We start from the raw sequence: 21,569 nt of genomic DNA on the forward strand, positions 1-21,569 counted from the left end.
GGTGTATACTTGGTGAGGTAGTTCAGAACACGACTTTGGGGTTTCACCAGTTCATCCAACACACAGTTCCCATCACCATCCACCAGAGAAACACGAGTCAACTCGTATCCCTTTTCTGTCAGGCACTAGGAACGCAGAGACAAACTGTTTGGACCGGCTGAACGCTGAAACACGCTGAAAAAACACACTAAAACACGCTTAAACTGAAAAAAGTAAAGGGCTGAAACACGGGCGTTCTTCTTGCATTAATGTTTGAAGCTGATTCAGCATTTTGCTGCACTTAGCTTTTAGCAACTGTTTTGCTATTTTCCATTTTTCAAAAATGTTTTGATCATTTTAGCTTTTCCACTTCTTTCAGCCCGCCCCAGGGCAGCTGTGGCTACAGTGTAGCTCACCACCATTAGTGTGTGAATGTGTGAATAAATGGGTGAATGGATGAATGAATGAATGTAGTGTGAAGAACTTTGGGGTCCTTGGACTAGATAAAACAAGTCAGCCTTTTACCAATTAGATAGTTTTGCTCATTTTAGCTTATTGCTGCAGTTTTGCCAATTTTAGCTTTAAACTATGAGTTTGCTGATTTTTGCTTCTACATACAGTTTTGGCCATTAACGTTTTGCTACAGTTTTGCCAGATTTTGCTTTTAGCTAGAACCGTTCTGCTTTTGTTAACTATTATTTTGCTATTTTTAGCTTTAAAAAATAGCAAATGTTTGCTAATTTTAGCTTTTAGCTGTGGTTTTGCTGATTTTAGCTTCTGTTTTAACTAACATTTCAGTTAAAAATCAATAAATACCAGCAGTCACTCCAGCATAAAACTTGTTATAGAGTTTATTAGTGAGTGCTGACAGTTCTGCTTGTGTTAAACAGAATTTAATCCTCTGTATTTGATTGATTATGATCATTTCTATAGTTGGAGGAGAAGTTTAATGACGTACAAAAAAATATATACAAATGAATGCTTCCAATTTATAGTAAGGCACTTTGTAAGAGTAAGAAACACCGGGCAAAGAGAAAGAGACACAGCAAAACATACTTCTGTCATCAAGAAAACCACATGAACAGGATATACTGAAATACTGGTTGTTATAGAAAACGTGATTTCATAAGAAAAGTTACAACTATACAGTAACTGAAGTTGTCTCACCATTTCACAGTCAAGTCCATACAGAGGGCTGTCATCAGCGACACACACAACGTTCTCCGTGCACCTGAAGTCCTCAAAGCCTGGCATTCCTGTGTCCGAGAAAAGCAGAAGCCAGGTCCATGCTCAGTGACCAAAATCTGAAAACACTTTTATTTTTCTCCTGGGTAGATAAATCTAAAAACTTTTGAGCCTTTTAATAAAACACATCATATCCTGGAGACATAGTTTGTATCATTGTAGACATGTTGCTTTTCCTCCCTGTGGCCTCAGAACAGTTTTTTAAAATAAAATAAAAACATTTAATTATATCAAAACTTCCTTCACCTTTGACGGGGTAGTGGTTCTTAATCATCTCCGCCGGGGTGAGAATGTACGCCGTCAGTCCTCTCCTCTGTGTCCCGTATGCTGTGATAACCGGGTGGTGTTTCAGTGCTGCAGCGGTGCACAGAAACACACAAATAAACAAAAAGCTAACTCAGTGAAAGAAAACACAAAAAAACACACAGGAGAAATAAAAGTTTGGACTCTTTCTCTTGCAACTGTGATGTAAAAAGTGCAAACAAAAGTTTTATTTTTTTTTAAATTATAACACAAAAGTAATATTAAATAATGACGGGAGGGCAGTCCTCAGTGATCACACTCAGATCTTATCCACTCCTGATTCTCACCTGTATGCAGTTTGTTTTCCGGTTTGGAAATGGATAAAGTGTCCACGTTAGAAACTTCGCTGCTGAAGATTTCAGAAGCTACGTTGTTAGATGATGGCGTGAAGGTGATCCTCTGTTGGAATCAGATTTAAAGTAAAAAATCTGAAACAATCCCACTGATACATCACAGTTTTCTCGATATAAAACTCTCGCTTGTGCTTTTGTGCTCCCTCCGATGACTTACTGTGGTGTAGCTGGTCCTGAGGTGCTCCATGGTGAGGTAGTTCTTGTAGAAGTGACTCTGTGTCAGGCCCTCCACAATCACAACATTTACACCTTTGACCTTTTTCTGATGGTGAAGATGGCACCAGCTGGTGCAGGGACGAGGACACGGACAGACACACACACACACACAACGTCAGAGATCATGTACAGAGATGTATGTAACCGGGATCGACACCTGTCATTACCTGGGCTGTCTGAGGCCTCCCACTTTCCCCAGAGCAGCAAAGTGCAACAGCTCTGTCAGCTCGCACACAGCGATTGGTTGCTGCAAGCGGTCGAGCTGCACCGACAGCCTCGGCGAACCAGAGGGTCTCTCCTGCGGCGCTTCATCATCACCTCCCTGCTCAGCCTTTAGTCTTTTGGTGCTCCTGTGTCCTGTGGGCTCTTTGCTCCGTCTTTTCTTACTGCTGTACGTCTCTGCTACAGAACAGGAAGACTCCATGTCTCAGCTGTGAAGCAAAAACATTTGAAAGAACGTCCTTATGTTGCACAGTTTGAAATATATGTAAATACAGACATACTAATTCTTGCTTAGGCTGGGAAAACTGTGTAATCAAGCCACTGTGTCTATTGACTAGTTACTAAAGTGTGTCAGGAACTGATGAACAGAAACAAGTATCAAGAATCAAGAACTGTCAAGTATGATTTTGATTGTTTTTATAGTTAATAATGACTAGTTTAACAATGTTTAAGACATAGTAGTTTAAAGATAAGAGTAACCACAGCTAGAAAAATACAGTCAGAGTACATAATCATTAAGAAATAGTATTCTAACCATACATCTATGTTAAAGAATAGCAAATGTCCTTTAACTGAAATTAAATAAAAAAGGATATTTAACCACTGAGGGGTTTATAGTAGACTATCCCTTAGCTCCCATTTTGGGTGTTTTTTGTAAGCAACACGGGAAACACTCAAAGTTTTCAGAACACAGTAAGCCTTACAGCCACATTTATAACTTCAGACGATTATATAGGCATTAAAATAGTACTGAAAATAAAATACCAGTGATAATGTGGGTCCAAGTGAGTCCACACTGCCGTGTTTCTTACACATCTCCAAGGCACGTTACAATGTGTTGAGTAAAGAAACGAAAGCTTTAGCATCACTTCCGTTTAGTAGCTTTAAAAATAAAACTGTCATATCGTGAGAAATATGCTTACAGCGTAAAATGTATAGATTTTAAGTAAATCCTCGACAATATTTTTCTTTCATTGACCATGTCGATGCATGTAGCTTTTGTATGCGTATTTTTTACGTGTTGCATAAAATTACTAAAGTTTAGCCAAGTGCTTTAGGCTTTTATTTTGAAATTTAACTCTGAAACCGGAAGTGGGACCTTCTTCATCCGTAGTTCTGCGTTCGACCTCGCAGACTCGCAGAGCCGACTAATCGAGCTCAAAGTTATACATTTTGCATTTAAAAAGAGCGCTATTTTTTCGGTAGTCATTTTTAAAGTTTAGCCAGGAAACTAAGAGGTGCTTCCAGAGTTTTCCGTCGAAAGCAGAACCAGCATTTCATCCTGTTTAATTCAGCTGGTGGACATGGCGACGAAAAAGCTGGCGAAGTAAGTGAATTAGTGCAAAACAGAGTAAGGCAAGCGTTTCCTATAAATGTGAATATTTATTTAGGTGTATTTATTGTAAATTGATTTTGTTTAGTCACGTCACTACTTTGCATTACTATATACAGTTAAGAGTATCTTGTTTTGACTGAAAGCGCAGTTTTTGTGGTGCGTGACAGCTTTTAATTAAAAAAACATGCTGCGTGTCTAAAACCAGATCTGATTCTTTAACAACACAGGAGATTAGGATTACTGAGACAGAGAAGCCAGAACTCCTCTGGGTCAAAGAAATCAGTGATATCAAGTGAGTGAGATGATTTCAAGTTGAATTTCTTAAGACCTGATCCCAACAACACCAGTGTATTTCCAGAGGAATGCTAAAGTAAAGCCTGTTTTCTTTCAGATGAGATATTTTCATACTTGATTGTGATTGACTTTGAGTCCACTTGCTGGAGAGACAAAAACAACTACGGTCAGGAAATCAGTAAGTAACAGCAGTTATTTAAGATTTAGATTTTATCATGTGATTTTTCCTTTTTTTCCCCATCTGTATCGTTGTAATCTTGTGATTCTGCAGTTGAGTTTCCGGCTGTCCTTTTGAACACATCCACGGGCGAGGTTGAGTCCGAGTTTCATACTTACATTCAGCCTCAGGAACATCCCATCCTGTCTGAGTTCTGCACCGAGCTGACAGGAATTACACAGGTTTCTGATCCATTTCATTTCAGGGACAAACACAACGTATAGCTGCGTTCAGACCTCTGACGACTTCCTTTCTGTCTGGCAGGTGCAGGTGGAGGCAGGGATTCCCCTTCAGATCTGTCTCTCACGCTTCCACCGCTGGCTCCAGAGTTTGCAGCTTGAGAAGGGAGTGACGTTTCCCAACAAACAACAGATCTGTTCAGCGCCCTCCCCCTCCCAGAAACTGTGTACTTTCCTCACGTGGTCAGGTAAAACTATCTCCACTTCTGTGGTCGGTGTTGTCACAAATTATTAGCAGAAACCTAATCGAAATTTGCCTCAAATAGAGACTGACAATGTTTTAGAGCATCAACTATAATGGTGTAATAGTCATTTGTTAAAGCCAATGACTATTTTTAACTTAAAAACAATTTGTTTGCACCGGACGCCAGACTGGGATCTCGGCGTTTGTTTGCAGTATGAGTGTAAACGCAAACAGCTTCATAAACCTGAAGTTCTCAACAACTGGATAGATCTGAGAACCACATACAGGGTGAGTGATGATAGCCTTTTCGCTTTGTCTTTCAGACTGCTTTTTGTCTATATTTGTAGATAATTCACCATTTGAAATGCTAATAAATAATCAAATGCTATAAAATCAACAGACATCAGTTTCTTGCTTATTTTAGTATGGTTACAAAAATCAATCTTTTTTGCATAAAACAAGAAAAAAGAGCAAATATTGTTTTTTTAATATTAAAAACATGAAATATATGTTATTTGTAGTTTATAAAGGAATTAGATAAACAGCTTAATCTATGGATGTTGTTGTGTTGAACTTCTTTTCGTTCCCTCCAGCTCTTCTACAACAGGAAACCCAAAGGTCTGAACGGAGCACTTCAAGATCTGGGAATCCAGTTTTCTGGGAGAGAGCATTCTGGTACCAATGAAGTGAAAATTCCCTGGTTCAGATAAATCCGCACATTAATCACCCTCGTCCCTAACTATCACTTTTCCGCTTTCCTTGTTTGTTCCCACTTCAGGTCTGGATGATGCCCGAAACACAGCTCGGCTGGCAGTGAGGATGGTGCAGGATGGATGTGTTATGAAGATCACTCGGAGCCTGGAGAGGGTGAGTGGCCTCCCAGCGACGTCCTTAAAGAGCCCCCACTCCTGAAATCCCACCTGAGATTCTTGAGCATGTTCCTCGTTTGATGGAAATAATTTTATTTAGTTTTAGGGTTTTTTTAATCTTGTGATTCCGCCTTTCTAAATGTATACAAATAAATTCACAGTCAACAATAAACAATAATCTCTCTACCTTTTTATCAAGTTTTTTTTTTCTTTTGAGAACTTATTATACACGAGAAGAATATTTTTGAAGAAAACAATGCATTTAAATCAGAAAAACTTTGTCCCATTTGTGAAGCACAGGGGTTCACAAACTGTAACCACTGAGTAATTGGCTCAGAATGGATTCTAGCATGGACCACGGAAATAATTTAATAATGCACCATATTCCTTGATGACTGATTAGATATTTTTTGTGCTTCTCATAGACCTCGGTGACGGTCAGAGCCAAGTTTGGAAACAACGTTCGTCCCGAAGAAAACAAGAAAGGAAAACCGAATATGAATAAAAAGGAAAATGTGCTCACCAGCGAACTTTCATCATCAAGCATTCTTTTCAAAGATGGTCGAAAACGCTCTTGTCTATTCCCACAAGAAGCTTCCAGTTCAGTTCAAAGGTGTCGAAGCCTGATCTCACCGAAGACGCTGCTGAATAACTCAAAAGAGCCGCCGTGGGGACAAAACGACAGGACAGACGCTGCACAGACCGCTGCGTCCACATCGACAGTAAACAGCAGTCATGTTCTGTGCTCGACTACCGTTAGTAGCTTTTCACATCTTCCTCAGCCAGACCAGGTTTTGCAAACAGGCCTGTTGGATGAGGAGGAGGAAGCAGAACTTTTAGTGGAAACAGAGGAGAGGTGCAGCTCTTATGATGACGTGCTGTTGGAGTGTGATGTTGATGTCATTAATGAAACCGACAAAGAACGGAGTCCTGAGTACGTATCAGATTTTGACAGTGGATGTTCTGAGTGGGACGATCATGCACGTTCTCCAGAGGGTAACGTAACATTAGAAGACAATGCAAGAAGACATGCAAATACAAGAAACAGCCCCAGAATGCAGAATAACGTCCGTGATTCATCATTAATCTCTAAATCTATGAAGACGTCAAAATCCCATGTTAATTGTTTTAATAACTCAAAAGAATCAAAGCAGAATTCAGCAACAAACTTTGCTGTGCCTCAAGTTGTTGACTGGGGTAAATTAAATCACACCAAAGCAGGACATTCTCCACAACTTCAACTAAAGTTAGATGGGCCACATAAAAGTGTTCAAACAAACATCGTCTCATCAGTCTGGTCTAAGCCTTTTCGGCCAGAAAAAACTTCCACCCCAAATACTTCCACCACCAGGCACAAACCAGTGATCACAAAACGTGCTGGACCTCTGAAGTCACCCTTTACCATCCACACAGAGCCGATGAAGAAGACCACGGGGTCCTCCCGTCCCTCTTCATTTGGCTCTTGGCAATTTACCGAGAACATCCTTTTCTCTCTGTCGACCAACACACTCTCCTCCTGCGCTGGTCGGAAAGGACAGCGGAACATCACCTCCCCGCTGTGTGCATGTGGCCGCCGAGCAAAACGCCAGGTCGTGACAAACGGCGGTCCAAACCACGGGCGGGGGTTTTACTGCTGCCCGGTCCGCCGCTCAGGTGGCGGAGGCTGCGTGGAGAAAGGATGTGAGTTTTTTAAGTGGGAGTCAGCTGTGATGAAGAGCAGCTCTGCGGAGGGGTGTTCCAGATCACTCTGTCAGATCAGCTCTGCTCTCCCCCACCAGGCCCCGCCAAGAAAAAGCTACTGAACTGCGGGAGAAGCAGCTGCGCTGTCATGTCTCCGTCAGAAGACTTTTAGCTCAGAATATAACTTCATGAATTCTTATTTGTTCCTAAGCGTCTAGTTTTGTGTAGAAACATATAAAATACAGATATTTATTTTATTTTGGCAACACCTTTTATAACTGAAGCTGTAATATTTATGTCTATTTTACAAGTATATATAATTAATGTCAATAACTAAATATGTTGTTTTATGTCACTTTATTGTAAATTGGGTGCTTTGAAATATGTTGTTTTTATACATTTTTAGACATTAGATTGGCCCATTATCAAGTATTGTAATTGTTTTAATATTTTTTACCTTGGTCTTTGAAAATAAGTTGTATGTGCAGTACAGTAACATTTTTCATGTGCTTTGATGGTCAAATTAAATATTTTATGTCTTCACCTCATCTTCCTTTGCGCTTCGCGTTTTGATTTGGGCCAAGTCTTTTGTCCCTTCTGTCACACCGTAGAGATCTCCCACCCCCTTTCTGTTAGTTTACAGTTTGGATCCTACCGCGTGTGCGGACGGTAAACAGCGTTAATTTATGTATTCAGGAAGGTTTTTCCACCCTCACATTCTAGTCGTAGCACGTTTTGAAAAGCCGGAAAGTTAGCTTGACTTGCTGAGCTGTAAAAACCCCCGAGGAAGACGGGCGAAGAAGGCAGCCGTTAGCTAACTGAAACTCCCGATTTTGCTAGCATACTTCATCTCGGCGACATGTCAGCCGAGCCAAACACGGGCAACGTGCCCGACATGCAAAAGATACCCAGAAAACGGAACAAGAAGCGCTACATGCCCGGTCAGCCCAACAAGCGGTTCAGGCGCTCCCGGGACCTGGAGGTGGGCATGCAGGGGATCCTGATCACCTGCGGCAACAACAACCAGAGACCGTGCACCGCCGAGGCCCTGGATCTGCTCAATGAGTACGCAGACAAGCTGTATGGCCCCGAGGTCAGTCACGTCAGGGGTGAATCTCTCCAAAACATCTCATTATGATCAACTTAAACAACGTAAAGGGACGGTTTGTTGTGATAAAAGAGAATTCCTCAAAGCTGCACCGATCAGCCATAACATTATGACCACTGACAGGTCTGGAAAACCTGGATCTCGCATGAATCTGACTTGTCACCTATTTAAACATTACTGCAGAAGAGTCATAACTCTCCCCCATAGTAGCACACCATATAAATATATATAGTCCTCATCCTGACTGCTCAGACCTGTTTTAGGTGTTTGGCTGTAAAGTTATAGCTGATCAGTGTGTAACATTTTATTGCATTTGTCTCAGCTACTTTTATTAAAAGTTGCAGTTTCTAACGTATTGTTGCATAAATTAACAATTACCTAGGCTATAGCAAAGGTTTGAGAATGACTGCATTTAGCCTAATACAGGATTTTAAGTTTTGTGATTGTTTTTGAAAGTAATTGTAAAATGAGCTTAGTTTTCTGACATTACCAGCAAAAGTATTCACTCTTAACCAACTTGATAATAACGTTATCCCGCTTTGAACGACAGTTTCAGGATCAGTTTGAAACCAGCGAACAAAAAGACGCTGAAGATGAAGACGAAGATGTGGACGTTGCCTTGAAGAAGGAAGTGGAACAACTGAGAGCTTATAGGACCAATCAGGAGAGGCGCTTTCAGGTCCTCGACAGCGGAGCGTACAACGTCATCTTCATCAGAACTCAAAATATAGGTACGAGTTTTAAAAACGGGAACGCTGTGACTACTTTTATGTTAGCGTCATTCTGATCAGTTTCTGTTTCTTTCCCTCTCCTAGAGCCTGACAAATTGGTTCATTACCTTATGTCTGATCTCCACGCCACCAAGAAGAAAAAATCACGTTTGATCCTTCGCATGCTGCCAGTGAGAGGATAAAATTTATTATATTAAAAAAACCTGTTTTCACATTGTCGCCTGTAGTGTCTGATCGTTCTTTTTGTCTCCTCCAGGTCATGGGAACGTGCAGGCCCTACCAGGAAGACATACTGAAATATCTGACCGTGTTCCTGGCACCTTGGTTTAAAGCGCCCAACCGTGCGACGTTCAAGGTCGCCTACAAGGCTCGCAACAACAACCAGCACAGGAGAGAAGAAATCATCAAAAATATCGCAGGTAGACTTGGATTCCTTTGTGGTATTAGTGGTTATCATGATTGTTGCTCACATACTGACGTGTGTGCTTTTTGCTTTGCAGGTGTTTTGGGAAAGCTGAACCATAAAAATAGGGCGAATTTGATGGACCCTGAGTTTGCGGTGGTTGTGGAGATCATCAAGAACGTGTGTTGCGTCAGCGTAGTGAAAGACTATAAACTGTACAGAAAGTACAACGTTTACGAAATAGTGAAAGATGGACCTGCCACCGACGAGGCCACAACAAAAACGGACGAGAGCGCCGCAGAGGTGAAAGAAAAACCCAGTGGAGGCGAGGGGGACAACACGGAGGGCAAAATGGAAGAGGAGGAGGGTAAAGATGAATCGCGGGGTGAGGAGGGGGGTGAGGGTAAAGATGAGGAGGTTAATAAGGAGGAGGTCAATGAGGATGAAGGTGAGGAAGTCAATGGGGATGAAGATGAAGGTGAGAAGGTCAATGAGGTTGAAGGTGAAGGGGAGGAGGTTAATGATGATGAAGATGAGAAGGTCAATGAGGATGAAGGTGAGAAGGTTAATGAGGATGAAGGTAAAGGTGAGGCTAACATGGGTGAAAATAAAGCTGAAGAGGTTAATAAAGAGGAAGGTGAAGGTGATGGGGAATAATTTAAAGAAATCAGTTTATTTAGACATCTTCTGTTTTCTTTTTGGTCACAACAAAAACTTGTTGCATACAAAACTGGTTAATACTACTGGTCACAAAGATCCTAATGTAATTAATGGGGGTTTTTTTTGTATAAACTTATAAAGATAAGATTCACTTAACCAACAGAAACAGTAGTTTTAAAATAATTCAATACATCAACATCTTGAAACATAACCATAACCCACCAGTTTTTGTTTTTGTTTATTTTAAATGTGAATTTTATTTTCAGTTTGATTCTATTTTGACATTTTTACACAAATATGTGGACAACATTTTAGATGTCAGAAGGGAGAAACCTGCTAGTTAAGTAGAAGTGAACAGAAATCCCTGGGAGACATAAATAATGTCCCTGTAAGAGCTCTGGTTTTATTTAGCTCCTGTTTGTTTTTGTAGTTGTTGTTTCCAGAACCGTTTCCTGAATTAAAGCTGTTTGTGTTTCACTGATTTCCTCTGTGTTCTTTGCTCATTTTGGCAGCGTTTAAAACTGAAATATTACGATATAAACATTGTGTAACATGTTCATGTGCATCTGTCTCACTCTTAAAGGAGCCTCAGGGAAATTTATGGTATAGTTTTTTGTTTTTCCAATTTTAAAGGAATGACTTTTTAGACTTAAATGCTGATTTAAAAAGACTCTGAAAGTGTCCCAGAAATCTGTTTTACATTCACATTAATTTGTGAACTTCACTGTAAACGGCACGTTGTTTAACAAAAATATTCATTTCTGCCCATTAAATTGCAGAGAAGCGTGTGTCCAAGGAATGTTATTTTATTTTGTGGTTCAGCATTTAATAGTGAAACAAATATTTCACCAGTGATGATCTAGATAAGTATAATAAAGTCCACATTTTTCTGTTTATTTCACAACAAATGTAAATTTAAGGGTGGGAATTAGAAAGTGCAGCTTGATTTGATGGAGTTTATTTAAAAAATAAAAATAATCTTAATGGCAATTATAATTTATCCCACAAGGTGGCTTTAAAATTCCACTTTACCAAGATGTTTTCATTAAAGCAGAAGTACAATGTGACTTTCTCATGGATCAACAACTGAACTTAAAATTGAAATGTTTCTAATGTATAATTTTTAGTTCACAGCTAATATATGTGAGCAATAGGTTTTCATCTACCTTTGAAATAAACAGTCCTTTATATAATTTCACCATTTTGTATTACAATGAAATTGATGTCAGAACAGATGTAATTCATGTAACTGAAGTGGTTCTATGGTGCAACAAATCTTTAAGGTTATATTTTTTGAATAATTTGTTCGTGCTGCAACTCCCTTGACAGTGAAGGAATTAAAATGAAAAACAAATGGATACGGTCGTGGATAAAAATGGTGACCAGAATGACTCGGAGCAGATTTCTGTTTTGTGTTTGGTTCGTTTATAAGAGTTAAGGAAGGGTTTTGCTGTGCACCCGAGTCTTGTTCTTATAATGAAGCTTAAGGTAGAAAATCCACACATGTTCTTGTGTTTCTGAATCTGCAGAGCCGTCCTCCAAAGGTCATCAAAAGTTCCATATTACCCTGGAATATTGACATTGTTTAAAGACTTATTAACTGTCACATAAAACTAAATATCTTTAGCCAAGACACTGAAAAGTGTCTCTTAATTCCACGGTGGTGTGGGAAAGTGTGTTGCATATACTGAAATGGTTGTAATTAATTATAATAAGGACCTCCAATTCTTGTTTTCTGTCTGTCACAAACACACACACACACACATTCACTAATTTGTGATTTCTATTTCTGCTCATTACACTCGGGCTGAACTGTTGGTGCGACCCGCCAGTCGTTATCTTCCTCCAATTCTGCTCAAACTCACAAATTACGCCATCTCTCGCTCTCAGGTGGCTCGGGGACCTGCTGACAAGCCTGCAGCTCTAACCCGAAGGAGAGGGTTCCAGCTTGTCAGGGTGTATTATTGGAAAAATACCAATTAAACTGGGTAACTAGCCTACATAATGACCAACACAGCGTTCCCTTATAATTATATGTCTGCTACGATTGTCATGTTGCAAATGCAAATAAAGAACATTCAAATATAAGTCCTTATATGAGCAGGAGATGTTGTTGTTTTTTATTGTTAATGAATGTATTTGTTGAAAAATGTTTATAGCACCTGCGGGTAATTAAAGTATTCAGGGGATTTAATAGTTTAAGTGTTCAGCCGGGTGCATGGTGATCGAAAATTAAGGGAATATTTATAACCAAAATGCCTACATGGAAAGCAGCTTCTGATGTTTTAATTGCCCTCAAGGTTATTTCTAATTAAACCTCTGTGGGCACTCAAGTCCACTGGTTTCCATTCAGAGGTATGCGTCTCACACACACACACACTGTTGCCACACAGGACTGGACTCTTATTCAGGTTTAAATGTCACGGGTCGTGTGAAACAATTACATCCACAGGCGCATGTGCACACCGTCCCAGGGGTCAGGATTAGCATCCGCTGGTGTGATTCCATATCTGACCTTTATGAGCAGTTAAGTAGAGCTCTCCAGGGTCCCATTTGTTTCGCTTCAACCAAACACTGGCCTCAAACCTCTCAAGACTGCATCGTTCTTTCTCTCGGTGCAGCCTGCAGCTCGCTACCGATCAAATTTTAGAGCGGATTTCAGGCATTCTTTTACCTCCTCTTATGTGCATATATTCATTCTGAAACCCCTCCAAGTTTGGCCTTGAAACTCAAGCATTGTATTTTGATGTATAGCTTTTATATCTGTAAATAAAAAGAAGTCAACATTTATCCAAAGAAATTAATCTATTTCACTGATTGTTTTTTTTTTTACACTCAAAAATACTGACAGCGTTCGAACATTTGAAGCTTGTTTTAGATCCACGTGCTGAAAGATGAAAGTTTATCCGGGTTTACAGTAAATCTGACTTTAATCTGAACATATCAGGATGAAAAGAAAACACCTGAAACTGCAAACGCACAGATCACATTACAAAGATAATCTTTAGCACCTGAGCTATTTGACTGAACTTTGTAGATTCCAACTTTTAAAATTAAACTCTATATTTAAGTTTATGTTAATGCTGCCAGCCAACCAACAAACCAGTTGATTAATAATAGAAAAAGATCATGTTAGGGATCCAGAAGAGACAGGCGGTTTTTGTAAGACTGTCTTTAAGTGCAGGACTCTCTATAAGGAATTCAAGAGACACTTATGGGTTTTAATTCCTGTCATAATTAAGGAACATCTTTCCAGTTAAAAGCAGGAGTCCTTTATTTTCACTATTATATCGTACTACTTTCCTTCAAAATCTGCTTTTACTCTTGTACTTTACTTTAATATTACCTTTTTATGAAAAATTCTACAGTTTGGATAAGAGGTTTAAATTCCACATGCTGGTGAAATTAATGCAAGGGTTTTCAAGTTTTATTTATTTATTTTTGTTTGTTTGTTTTGTTTTTAATTTGAAGTTTGACAAAAAAGCAGCGTGTATTCTGAAAAACGTCTTTGTACGACCAAAGTGGGAGTTTTGTCCCTCCAAACATTACACATGGGACATTAGTAATAAAAACATTAGTATTAAGGTATTTACAGAGAATTTGATTAGCAAGGGCAAACAATGGCAGCAGCAGCTAGCTGTGGCACTTTCGGAATAGCCGTATAATGCTAAAGTGACACTTGTAGAAGTTTATAAAACAGCGTTTGCCCAAAATGTATTGAGATTTTAGATATTGGAGCAGTTTTAGGACGGCAGTAATCTGTTTCGGTCCTGGCTCCTCTCAGATTAACCATTAGCTGTTCAGAAGAAAAATCTATTTCTCCAAAATACGATTGTTCAAAGAGCTACCTACAACAGGTAAGATATTATCTGTTCATATCCTTTCCACATAACACCACCTTAAAAGACCTGACCTATCCCATTAAGAAAGTTTTCTTTGCCTCATGAACAACTTCTTTCTTTGCCTGATACATTAATTAATTTTGTAACGCGGTGATTTATCCTGGCTTCACTTCTTATAATTAATGTCCCACAGTATTGTTGTGCAGCGGCCACAAGAAGCTAATTTAAACAATGCAGCGAACAGCAGAGTCGTTAGAAAGACTCGGCGGTGAAGAAACAACTCCAGCTGCGGGGGGATTTTTGGCAACTCGCTCCGTCTTTACAGGCAGACAAACACCGACTGAAAGACACTGAGTTTGGTATTTGCCAGATAATAAATTGCATCCTCAAAGATGACCAATAAAAAATTTTTAAAAAGCATTGCAAATCCTGCCAAACTGGGGCAATAATGCAACACATGTGTCAGGTTTCCAGATGATCGTCTTTTGTCATATAAAAACTCCATGATTCATTTATTATTATCTGTTGTTTCCAAATATGGCATATTTTGGACTTTTCCTCTGAAAGACTGTAAATGTATGTGTATTACACATGTGGCAGCCAGCTCTGTAAAATGGGCTCAACAATGAGAAATGCTTATCAACCCTCAGCAGCCTGTCAGCTCCCTGCTACTAGCTGTTGCCCCCAACAATCCTACAGGTAGGCCAACTGCGCTCAAATTGGCTCAAAACTATTCTATTTGTTTCCCCCGAAGGCAAGCAATCAGCAGACGGATTTGGTTGATTGGGATTATAGGAAGTAATTTGTGTAAGAAAAAGTAAGAGGGCTCTTTTTTTTCTTTTCTTTTTTTAGAGGAGCAAATAATGCAGTGAAATTAGTTTTCTTAATACCTGGGATGGAGTTGCTTTTTGAATTTAAATGACTGTTTATGCAATTTGAACGTGGATGAGAAAAAAAAAGCTTGATTTTAAAAGGAGTGCTAAGAAATAAATGGTTTGTTTAGCCGATGAGAGAGAAATAACCTTTGCTGAAAAACAACTTTAGTAGCAATTATTCTCTTCCATTCAGTGTACGTTCAGCTGTTCCCATGGGTCTTCCTGGCTGAGGGAGGTTTACGTGTAAATGAGGAGCTTTTGCTGTAAGGAGACACATTTAGGCATGATGGTAACAAGAACCTTGACAATTTGTTAGACAGGGGAGGCCATGTGGGGGCAGAGAGTCAGCACGGCTGCTTGGAAAGTGACAACATGAATAGAAACTAGAAGAAAACAAACTGAGACGCAGGAGCACAACTTGGACATGATTGTCTGTCTTCATCCCTAATTGTTGACTGAGACAAAGCAAATCACTGACAAAAGGAGCTCAGTGTATAACTGAATGATACCTGGAGATTGTTGGCTAAATTGCTAATAATGGAGTTGTGAATGAACCAAATTATATATATATATATATATATATATATATATATATATATATATAGATATAGATATATAAAACCTCATTACAATCATGCAGTCCCGTATAAAATCTCTTATGTGCTCGTTTTCCACATTTCATTTTTGTCCGATTTTAAGCCTTTTTTAAGGCAGTATTCTGCATGTACATATTTATGACAACATATGTTGTTAGTACATTAATGTCTAACAAAGGCTTCTCGTTCTGTTGGTAATTATGTGTGTAACTGGAGGAAGATCTTATTGGGTTGGATAGAAGCTGCCACAGAGGACAGAGAGTGTGACAGTGAAACATGTATACGGTTTTTTTAGGCAGATGTCAGAAAGACAGAAGTGCTTCCTTAGGAGGACATACAGCTTTAACAGGATTGGAAATGGTACCGACCAGCTGTGAGAGGCAAGTGAAAGCAGGGGATGAGAGTCAGAAGTGGGACTAAGGAGGGGTGGCAGTGCAAGGGGTGCATTGTCTTTTAGCCACAGAGTATACCAAAAAAATACAATTTTGCAGCTTGGAGAGATGAAGAAAAAGGATGAAATCAATTTGAAAGAAAAAGACGCAGATTTGGGAATGAATAAAGCTGCTCAAACACATCATCAAACACTGCTGGCACAGCAGGGGGCCTCGGGATACACCCGTCTGAGAGATGGGTGGTGTGGGTGTGTGCGTATAGTTTTGTGTCGGCCTAATAAACCATCCCTCTACAAAAAAAGAGGAGAGCAGTGGATGTTGAGCAGTGTGGGGGGTTACAGGACTTTTTTTTTTTTTTTTTTGCCCCATGTTTACACCTCTTTCAAACGCACGGACCGACAGGCACATAGCGCTGGTGGCAAGCATCAGAGGTTCTTTGATGTTTGTCGATACCGCTGCGTGATGATGTCATACGGCAGAGGAGGGAGGCATGATCAAAGAAGAGAGGGAGGGATGAGGACGCAAGGAAGGATATCCAAGACAACAACAGGACAAAGATGGCGACGGCTCCTGCCATGGGACGTCCACTGGCGTCCAGACCCCCGAATCATCAGAAGGAACCAAATCCACGCAGCAAGCGTATTCCCTTTATTTGTTCTAACAGGATGACCGACAACATTACATATTGGAACCACTGCGCCAACCTCAGCCATCACGGCCGCCGGGCTAGCACGGTAAGCCCTCCGCCTTTTCTCCGCTGCCGTCAAACCTTCGACGCTCAACACCCCGATGTCTGGTTACTCTCGCTCCATCCCATGTATTTACCATGAGTTGCCGTCCTTTTTGATATCACATTTTATACCCATTTTTCCTTCTTTTTCTCAGCCCTTTCATCATGGTCTTTTGGCTGTTAATATAGGCCTCTCTTTGCCATCAAAGGCAGCACATCAATTGCCTTGACTCCCAAGTGTATGTGTGAGGGTGAAAGGAAGAAAGGGAGAGAGGAGAAAAAAGAATAACACCATGTATCAAAGATCAAGGCGTGCTTTCATGCCTGTTTTTGGCCTTGCTTGGGTTTTGCTTACCATCATCTTTCCACCGTCTTTTTTTTTTACGCCATCCAAGGCTAAAGACGCTCTCCGGACCCTCAGACGATTCCACCGAATCCTCATTCCCCCAAAGAACACATTTGCTAAAAGATGAAATAAGACGCTTTTGTGGGGAAATGGAAGCAAAGACATTTTTTTTTCTTTCTGTTTTTCTTTGAGAATATTCGGTAGCTTGCAGGCTCCTGGGCCAGAGCTCTGCCCCAATGATGACAATACGTGAAACAATATTTGAATAAGCAGCAGGAGGGCAGCCAGCTAATCCACTGTGGCTAATCCAGTATTGGTGAAGGCCATATTGGTAGCTGGAGTATTCAACGCCATCACAATACACATCAGCAGGACGCCATGGCAGATATACTGACACTCTTACTAGAGGCATGGCTTGGAAAGACCAGCAGATGGATGGATAGATGGGTGGATAAATGATAATTAGATGGCTGGATGAATATCTTGATCATATCTACTCCTACTTTCAGATTTTTCTCCACTTGTGCAACTTAATTAGACCATTTAAGGAAAACTAATGAGGAAAAAAACTTGGTTAGAGGAGACAAAATAGAAGCCGTAGACAAAAGCTTCAACTTATACACAACTGTGTGATGATGTTTAAGTCTTAATTTATAGTAAGGAGTTAAACCAAGCTGACATGTCAGAATCACCCTACTCAATAAATGCCAAACATACGAGGTCCACTAAAAGTGCTCTTACCCCGTATTTCAAGGCTTTTATTATAACCAAGAAAAAATACTTGTGTCCAATTAAGTTTCCTAAGAGAAAAGGTCTGTTTCAGTTTCAAGAGGTATATAATGAAGATTTCATTTGCTGTGAGCATCTAAATGGGTCTTTGTGCGGGGAGGCCCCCAAGAGATAAGCCTGTTTCTGACAGGCCTCCGTACAGACACCCAAATCTGCAGTGGCAGCTGGAACAAAGAGAGCCCTGAGCTGGACCGGCATGTTGACAAAAAAAGACCCGTCTGAGGAGGCGGGCTCGGTTTCTGAATTAATAATCCACTTGTATCTTCACTTAAAAAAAAAAAATAGTTGTTGTTGTTTTTTTTTTTAATCACATTGTTGACGCCGGCTGGAGAATGGTTGTTTCATGGAGGCAGCCTCATCAATCATTTGTTTTACTAGCTGTACAGTCACCCCTGCAGCAGAACGCCACCATATCAGCTTATCAGTTAAATCACATCGTGTATCACGTGTGGTAAAAAACAGAAAAAAGTAGCAAAGCAGAACAATACAAACAAAACCTTCACTCATATTACTCTATATTAAAATCCAACATCTCTTAAATGGAGCTGAGAGGAGAAAAAGGAAGAGGACCCTCTGGATGATTTGGTTATTCAGCATACTTTTCCAGAACGAGACAAAGATGTTTGAAACAAACCCAACACATTTTCATTTCTTATGTGTTCGGTTTCAAATCTTGCCATAATTTGTTTTAACCTCCATGGTTAACTTTGTCTTTGGGTGAATATTCAAAACACATTTACCTGTTTGTGCATCCTGGATGATCAAGTCCTCAGTTTCTTCTCCTTCAGTGCTTCTGTTCTTTTGAAGCGAGTTCTTTTTCAACCTGAATGAGATGTCGGAACAAGAAAGGGGCTGTGATTTGGAACAATGAGCGACATAGAAGACCAACACCTTTTCTTAATGATCTGGTGTAGAATTTATGTTTGTCATGAGTGACAGTTTAGTAAAAGCTCACTTGTTAATGATGTGGAAGTTGTAGATTACGCTAATTAGCTGCTTTAGGTTTGAGTGCTGGTGTTGTGTATTCTGGCAAACTAACACACCCAATCGTTTCCTGCTATAATAAGGTGCAGGGGTGGTTGTACAATAGACATATGGCTCAACACGTCCGGAGGAAATAATGGGCATGCCTACGAGACACAATATGCTGTATGACAGATGGCAGATGTGTCTCATGGTGAAGCTACAGTAAACTGCACTGTCATATTCCCCAATAAGGATGTCAGAGCATGTTTTAGAATTATAATAATCAATGTGCCAAAGTTGTCTGTGGCCAGAATCCTGTTTGCTATGCACCCTGATTTTTGTTCATCCCTGACAGATCTCAATTCGGTATCCAAAAATATTTTTAGAGGAAAAAAAACAAGTGAAGATGCGTGGAAAGGTTGGGAACAGTTACTGTAATATCTTACTTGTTGTGGTTTTGAACAGCCTCACTTTGGAGAAATAGAGTTTAATTCTGACCCGATTCATGAGCTAATGGCTGGTCCAAGCAGGACCAAGACAAAAGTGGATTTCTGTCGTTTTAAAACAAACTCCAGTTCCAGAAGTTTCTTAGTGGTTCGTGTGAAGGTTATTTTATAAACTTTCACACTGTTGTCAGTTTCACATCATACACATATCCACACAGACTCAGTGCTGTGATTGTAGTCAAAGGTACTTGTATTAAATACTGACATGAAAATGGTGAATATTTATACAATCAGTATTTGACATTACAGATTTTTTATTTAATTGGCATTACTTTGTAGGAATCAATCAGTTTTCACTTTGCCATTGAAGAAGGGTTTTTTTTGTCAAAAAAGTCAATTTATACTGAGCATGACTGATTCAGCATATGCTGAAGTACCCGTCCCACCCCATACACCACTCTCTCACAGCACTGAGCAGCTCCTTTAGTGCCCGGCTGCGGCACCATAAGTGTGTGAAGGAAAGATACCGCAGGTCTTTCTTCCCGGCCGCTGTCAGACTGTATAACACCCACTGCTCTTAGTAGCTCATGACTCTTTATTATAGCCTTACATTGGAATTTACTTATTAGTATTTTTTATATTCATTTGTTTTTTCTGTATATTGGTTCTGCTCTGTCCTCTGTGCTGCTGCAACAATGTAAATTTCCCCGCTGCGGGATTAATAAAGGAATATCTTATCTTATCTTATCTTTATAATGGCAATAAAATGTAAAACATCCAAAGAGGTGAAAACTTTTTATAGGCACTGTAGATAGATAGACATACAGTATATATACAGATGGATAGGTACTGTAGATGGATGGGTGGATGTAGGATGAGGGTCAGGTGTATTAGTTGCCCCCCTTGAGTGATGACCTTTCTTCAGCTCAGAGCTCAGACTTCTACAGCACTCGCCCACACACATACATTGGTGCTGATTCATTACAGATTCATAAGCAGCAACATGCCCCCAACCCCTCCTCACCAAGACATCATAAAGGTCAAGTTCATCTTCGTCAGTATTCTCCCTTTGTCTCCCTGCCTCCCTCCTCATTGTCTCCAGGGGCACAACAGCACCAGCCTGATGATATGTGAAGCTGTGAATCCAGGTGCAGGGTCTCTATGTGTTTATTAGTGTGCTGTCTGTCTGGAATAGAGGCCAAAGTGATGGGAATTCATTTCCATACTATAAGCATGTTTAGCTTAGCTGTATAGTCTGCCAATCAAACGCCTTATCGTTTTCTTTAAAACCTGCAGCCTGTCTTCATTACTGCTCTTAGAAAGCTTTCACTGGACCTCTAACTGAATAATTTCACACTGATTAAACGTGAAAGGCTATTAAGGTTTTAAAGTTAAGCATATTTCTATGCCTACACTGGAGTCGTGGGTTCAATATGGACTTAATAATACTGCGTATTGCATCTCAAAATCATCCAAAAATAGATAACATCTTTAATAATGTAAAGATATTTTGATATGCCGCGTTCTGCCCCAGTCCTGAAGTGCAGAACGCCAACATATTTTATGTTTTGTGGAACATGGAGGTGTTTTTTGCATCAGCAGACTTCAGGAGATGCTTACAGAAAAAAAATGAATTAAAAGGATGATTGGTGATGTAAACAAAAATAGCCATTTAGTTCCTTGATTAATTTTAACGTTAATGTTAGGTGGTCCTAGAACACAAATTCATGCAAAACAAAAAAAACTTCAGTGTCTAAAATGATTACCAATCTTTTCTAGGCTCAAGTTATCATGGAGACAGATGTAATCCAGTTGGATTGGATGGAGAAGAGCACGGGTGTCTGGACCTCACCGGAGCTCACCGGAGCCACCAGACCCTGGCTTCCTGCTCCTGGGACTGCCGGCCTGACAGGAGGAATGGTCCTGCACGCCACCTGTGTTGAATGGGTAAAAATTAAAAGGGACAATTCACCAAAAATCATTGTTCTGATCATGTCATAATAACTATCATTGGTGTTATTGACGGTGATAAATACTAGCACATTGATAGTGAAGTGGAGGAGAGTTAATCACATATTCCTAAACACATTTACATACAAATCTAAATGTCACATTCAACTCTGAGAGAACAGACTCTAATAATGTCACTGAATCAGGTTAATTGCACACATCATGCATTACTGCATGGCAAGGAGACCAGATGAATCAAAGTCAGCATTAGAAGCAGCTCTTTTTCTTTTGTTCCCAAAACATACATTTTTAAAACACGACTACACATCAGAAATGCTGATGAAGATGGACTTTATTCGTACGGTGCTGAACAACCAAAACAGTCTTTCACTGAGACTGTTATTGTCTTTTACCAAAACATCTGATGGACCACTGGACACGTTTTAATGAAACTCTCAGAAAGTAATCACTGGGCTACAACTGATTACATTTTGGAGTCAACCCAATTCAAGATGGCTGCCAGAGCCAACTGACCCTAAAAACCACAAAAATGGCTCCAATGCAGTCAATTTTACAGACACCGAGCTAGAATTTAGTG

At 40.0% G+C, this 21,569-nt stretch overlaps 3 protein-coding genes across 4 annotated transcripts in view; 2 read left to right on the forward strand and 1 right to left on the reverse strand.

Moving 5' to 3' along the window:
- Positions 1–20,920, reverse strand: part of rexo5 (RNA exonuclease 5) — a 26,220-nt gene extending 5,300 nt beyond the window's left edge. Inside the window, exons 1-8 of one of the 2 annotated variants that reach the window (XM_017427267.3) lie at positions 20,788–20,920; positions 18,350–18,432; positions 2,264–2,527; positions 2,038–2,164; positions 1,815–1,926; positions 1,471–1,578; positions 1,147–1,235; positions 10–125 (exon numbers count right to left, since the gene is read on the reverse strand). In XM_017427267.3, the coding sequence (XP_017282756.1) occupies positions 10–125; positions 1,147–1,235; positions 1,471–1,578; positions 1,815–1,926; positions 2,038–2,164; positions 2,264–2,520 (809 nt within the window). In that variant the 5' untranslated portion in view covers positions 2,521–2,527; positions 18,350–18,432; positions 20,788–20,920. Of the gene's footprint in view, positions 1–9; positions 126–1,146; positions 1,236–1,470; positions 1,579–1,814; positions 1,927–2,037; positions 2,165–2,263; positions 2,528–3,083; positions 3,202–18,349; positions 18,433–20,787 lie in introns of those variants that run through there. The other variant, XM_017427187.3, reaches the window with a different exon arrangement.
- eri2 (ERI1 exoribonuclease family member 2) lies at positions 3,421–7,659 on the forward strand. The gene is made up of 9 exons (XM_017428060.3): positions 3,421–3,645; positions 3,882–3,946; positions 4,046–4,126; positions 4,220–4,347; positions 4,430–4,592; positions 4,776–4,876; positions 5,182–5,263; positions 5,367–5,455; positions 5,883–7,659. The coding sequence occupies exons 1-9, from the start codon at positions 3,623–3,625 to the stop codon at positions 7,257–7,259; spliced, it is 2,109 nt and encodes a 702-aa protein (XP_017283549.1). The 5' UTR covers positions 3,421–3,622; the 3' UTR covers positions 7,260–7,659.
- thumpd1 (THUMP domain containing 1) lies at positions 7,765–10,827 on the forward strand. Its single transcript, XM_017430649.3, has 5 exons — positions 7,765–8,230; positions 8,796–8,976; positions 9,061–9,146; positions 9,233–9,395; positions 9,477–10,827. The coding sequence occupies exons 1-5, from the start codon at positions 7,997–7,999 to the stop codon at positions 10,034–10,036; spliced, it is 1,224 nt and encodes a 407-aa protein (XP_017286138.1). The 5' UTR covers positions 7,765–7,996; the 3' UTR covers positions 10,037–10,827.
- Positions 20,921–21,569: the final 649 nt, after the last annotated feature.

The sequence above is a fragment of the Kryptolebias marmoratus genome, linkage group LG3, assembly GCF_001649575.2.
Source record: "Kryptolebias marmoratus isolate JLee-2015 linkage group LG3, ASM164957v2, whole genome shotgun sequence".
Classification (NCBI taxonomy): domain Eukaryota; kingdom Metazoa; phylum Chordata; class Actinopteri; order Cyprinodontiformes; family Rivulidae; genus Kryptolebias; species Kryptolebias marmoratus.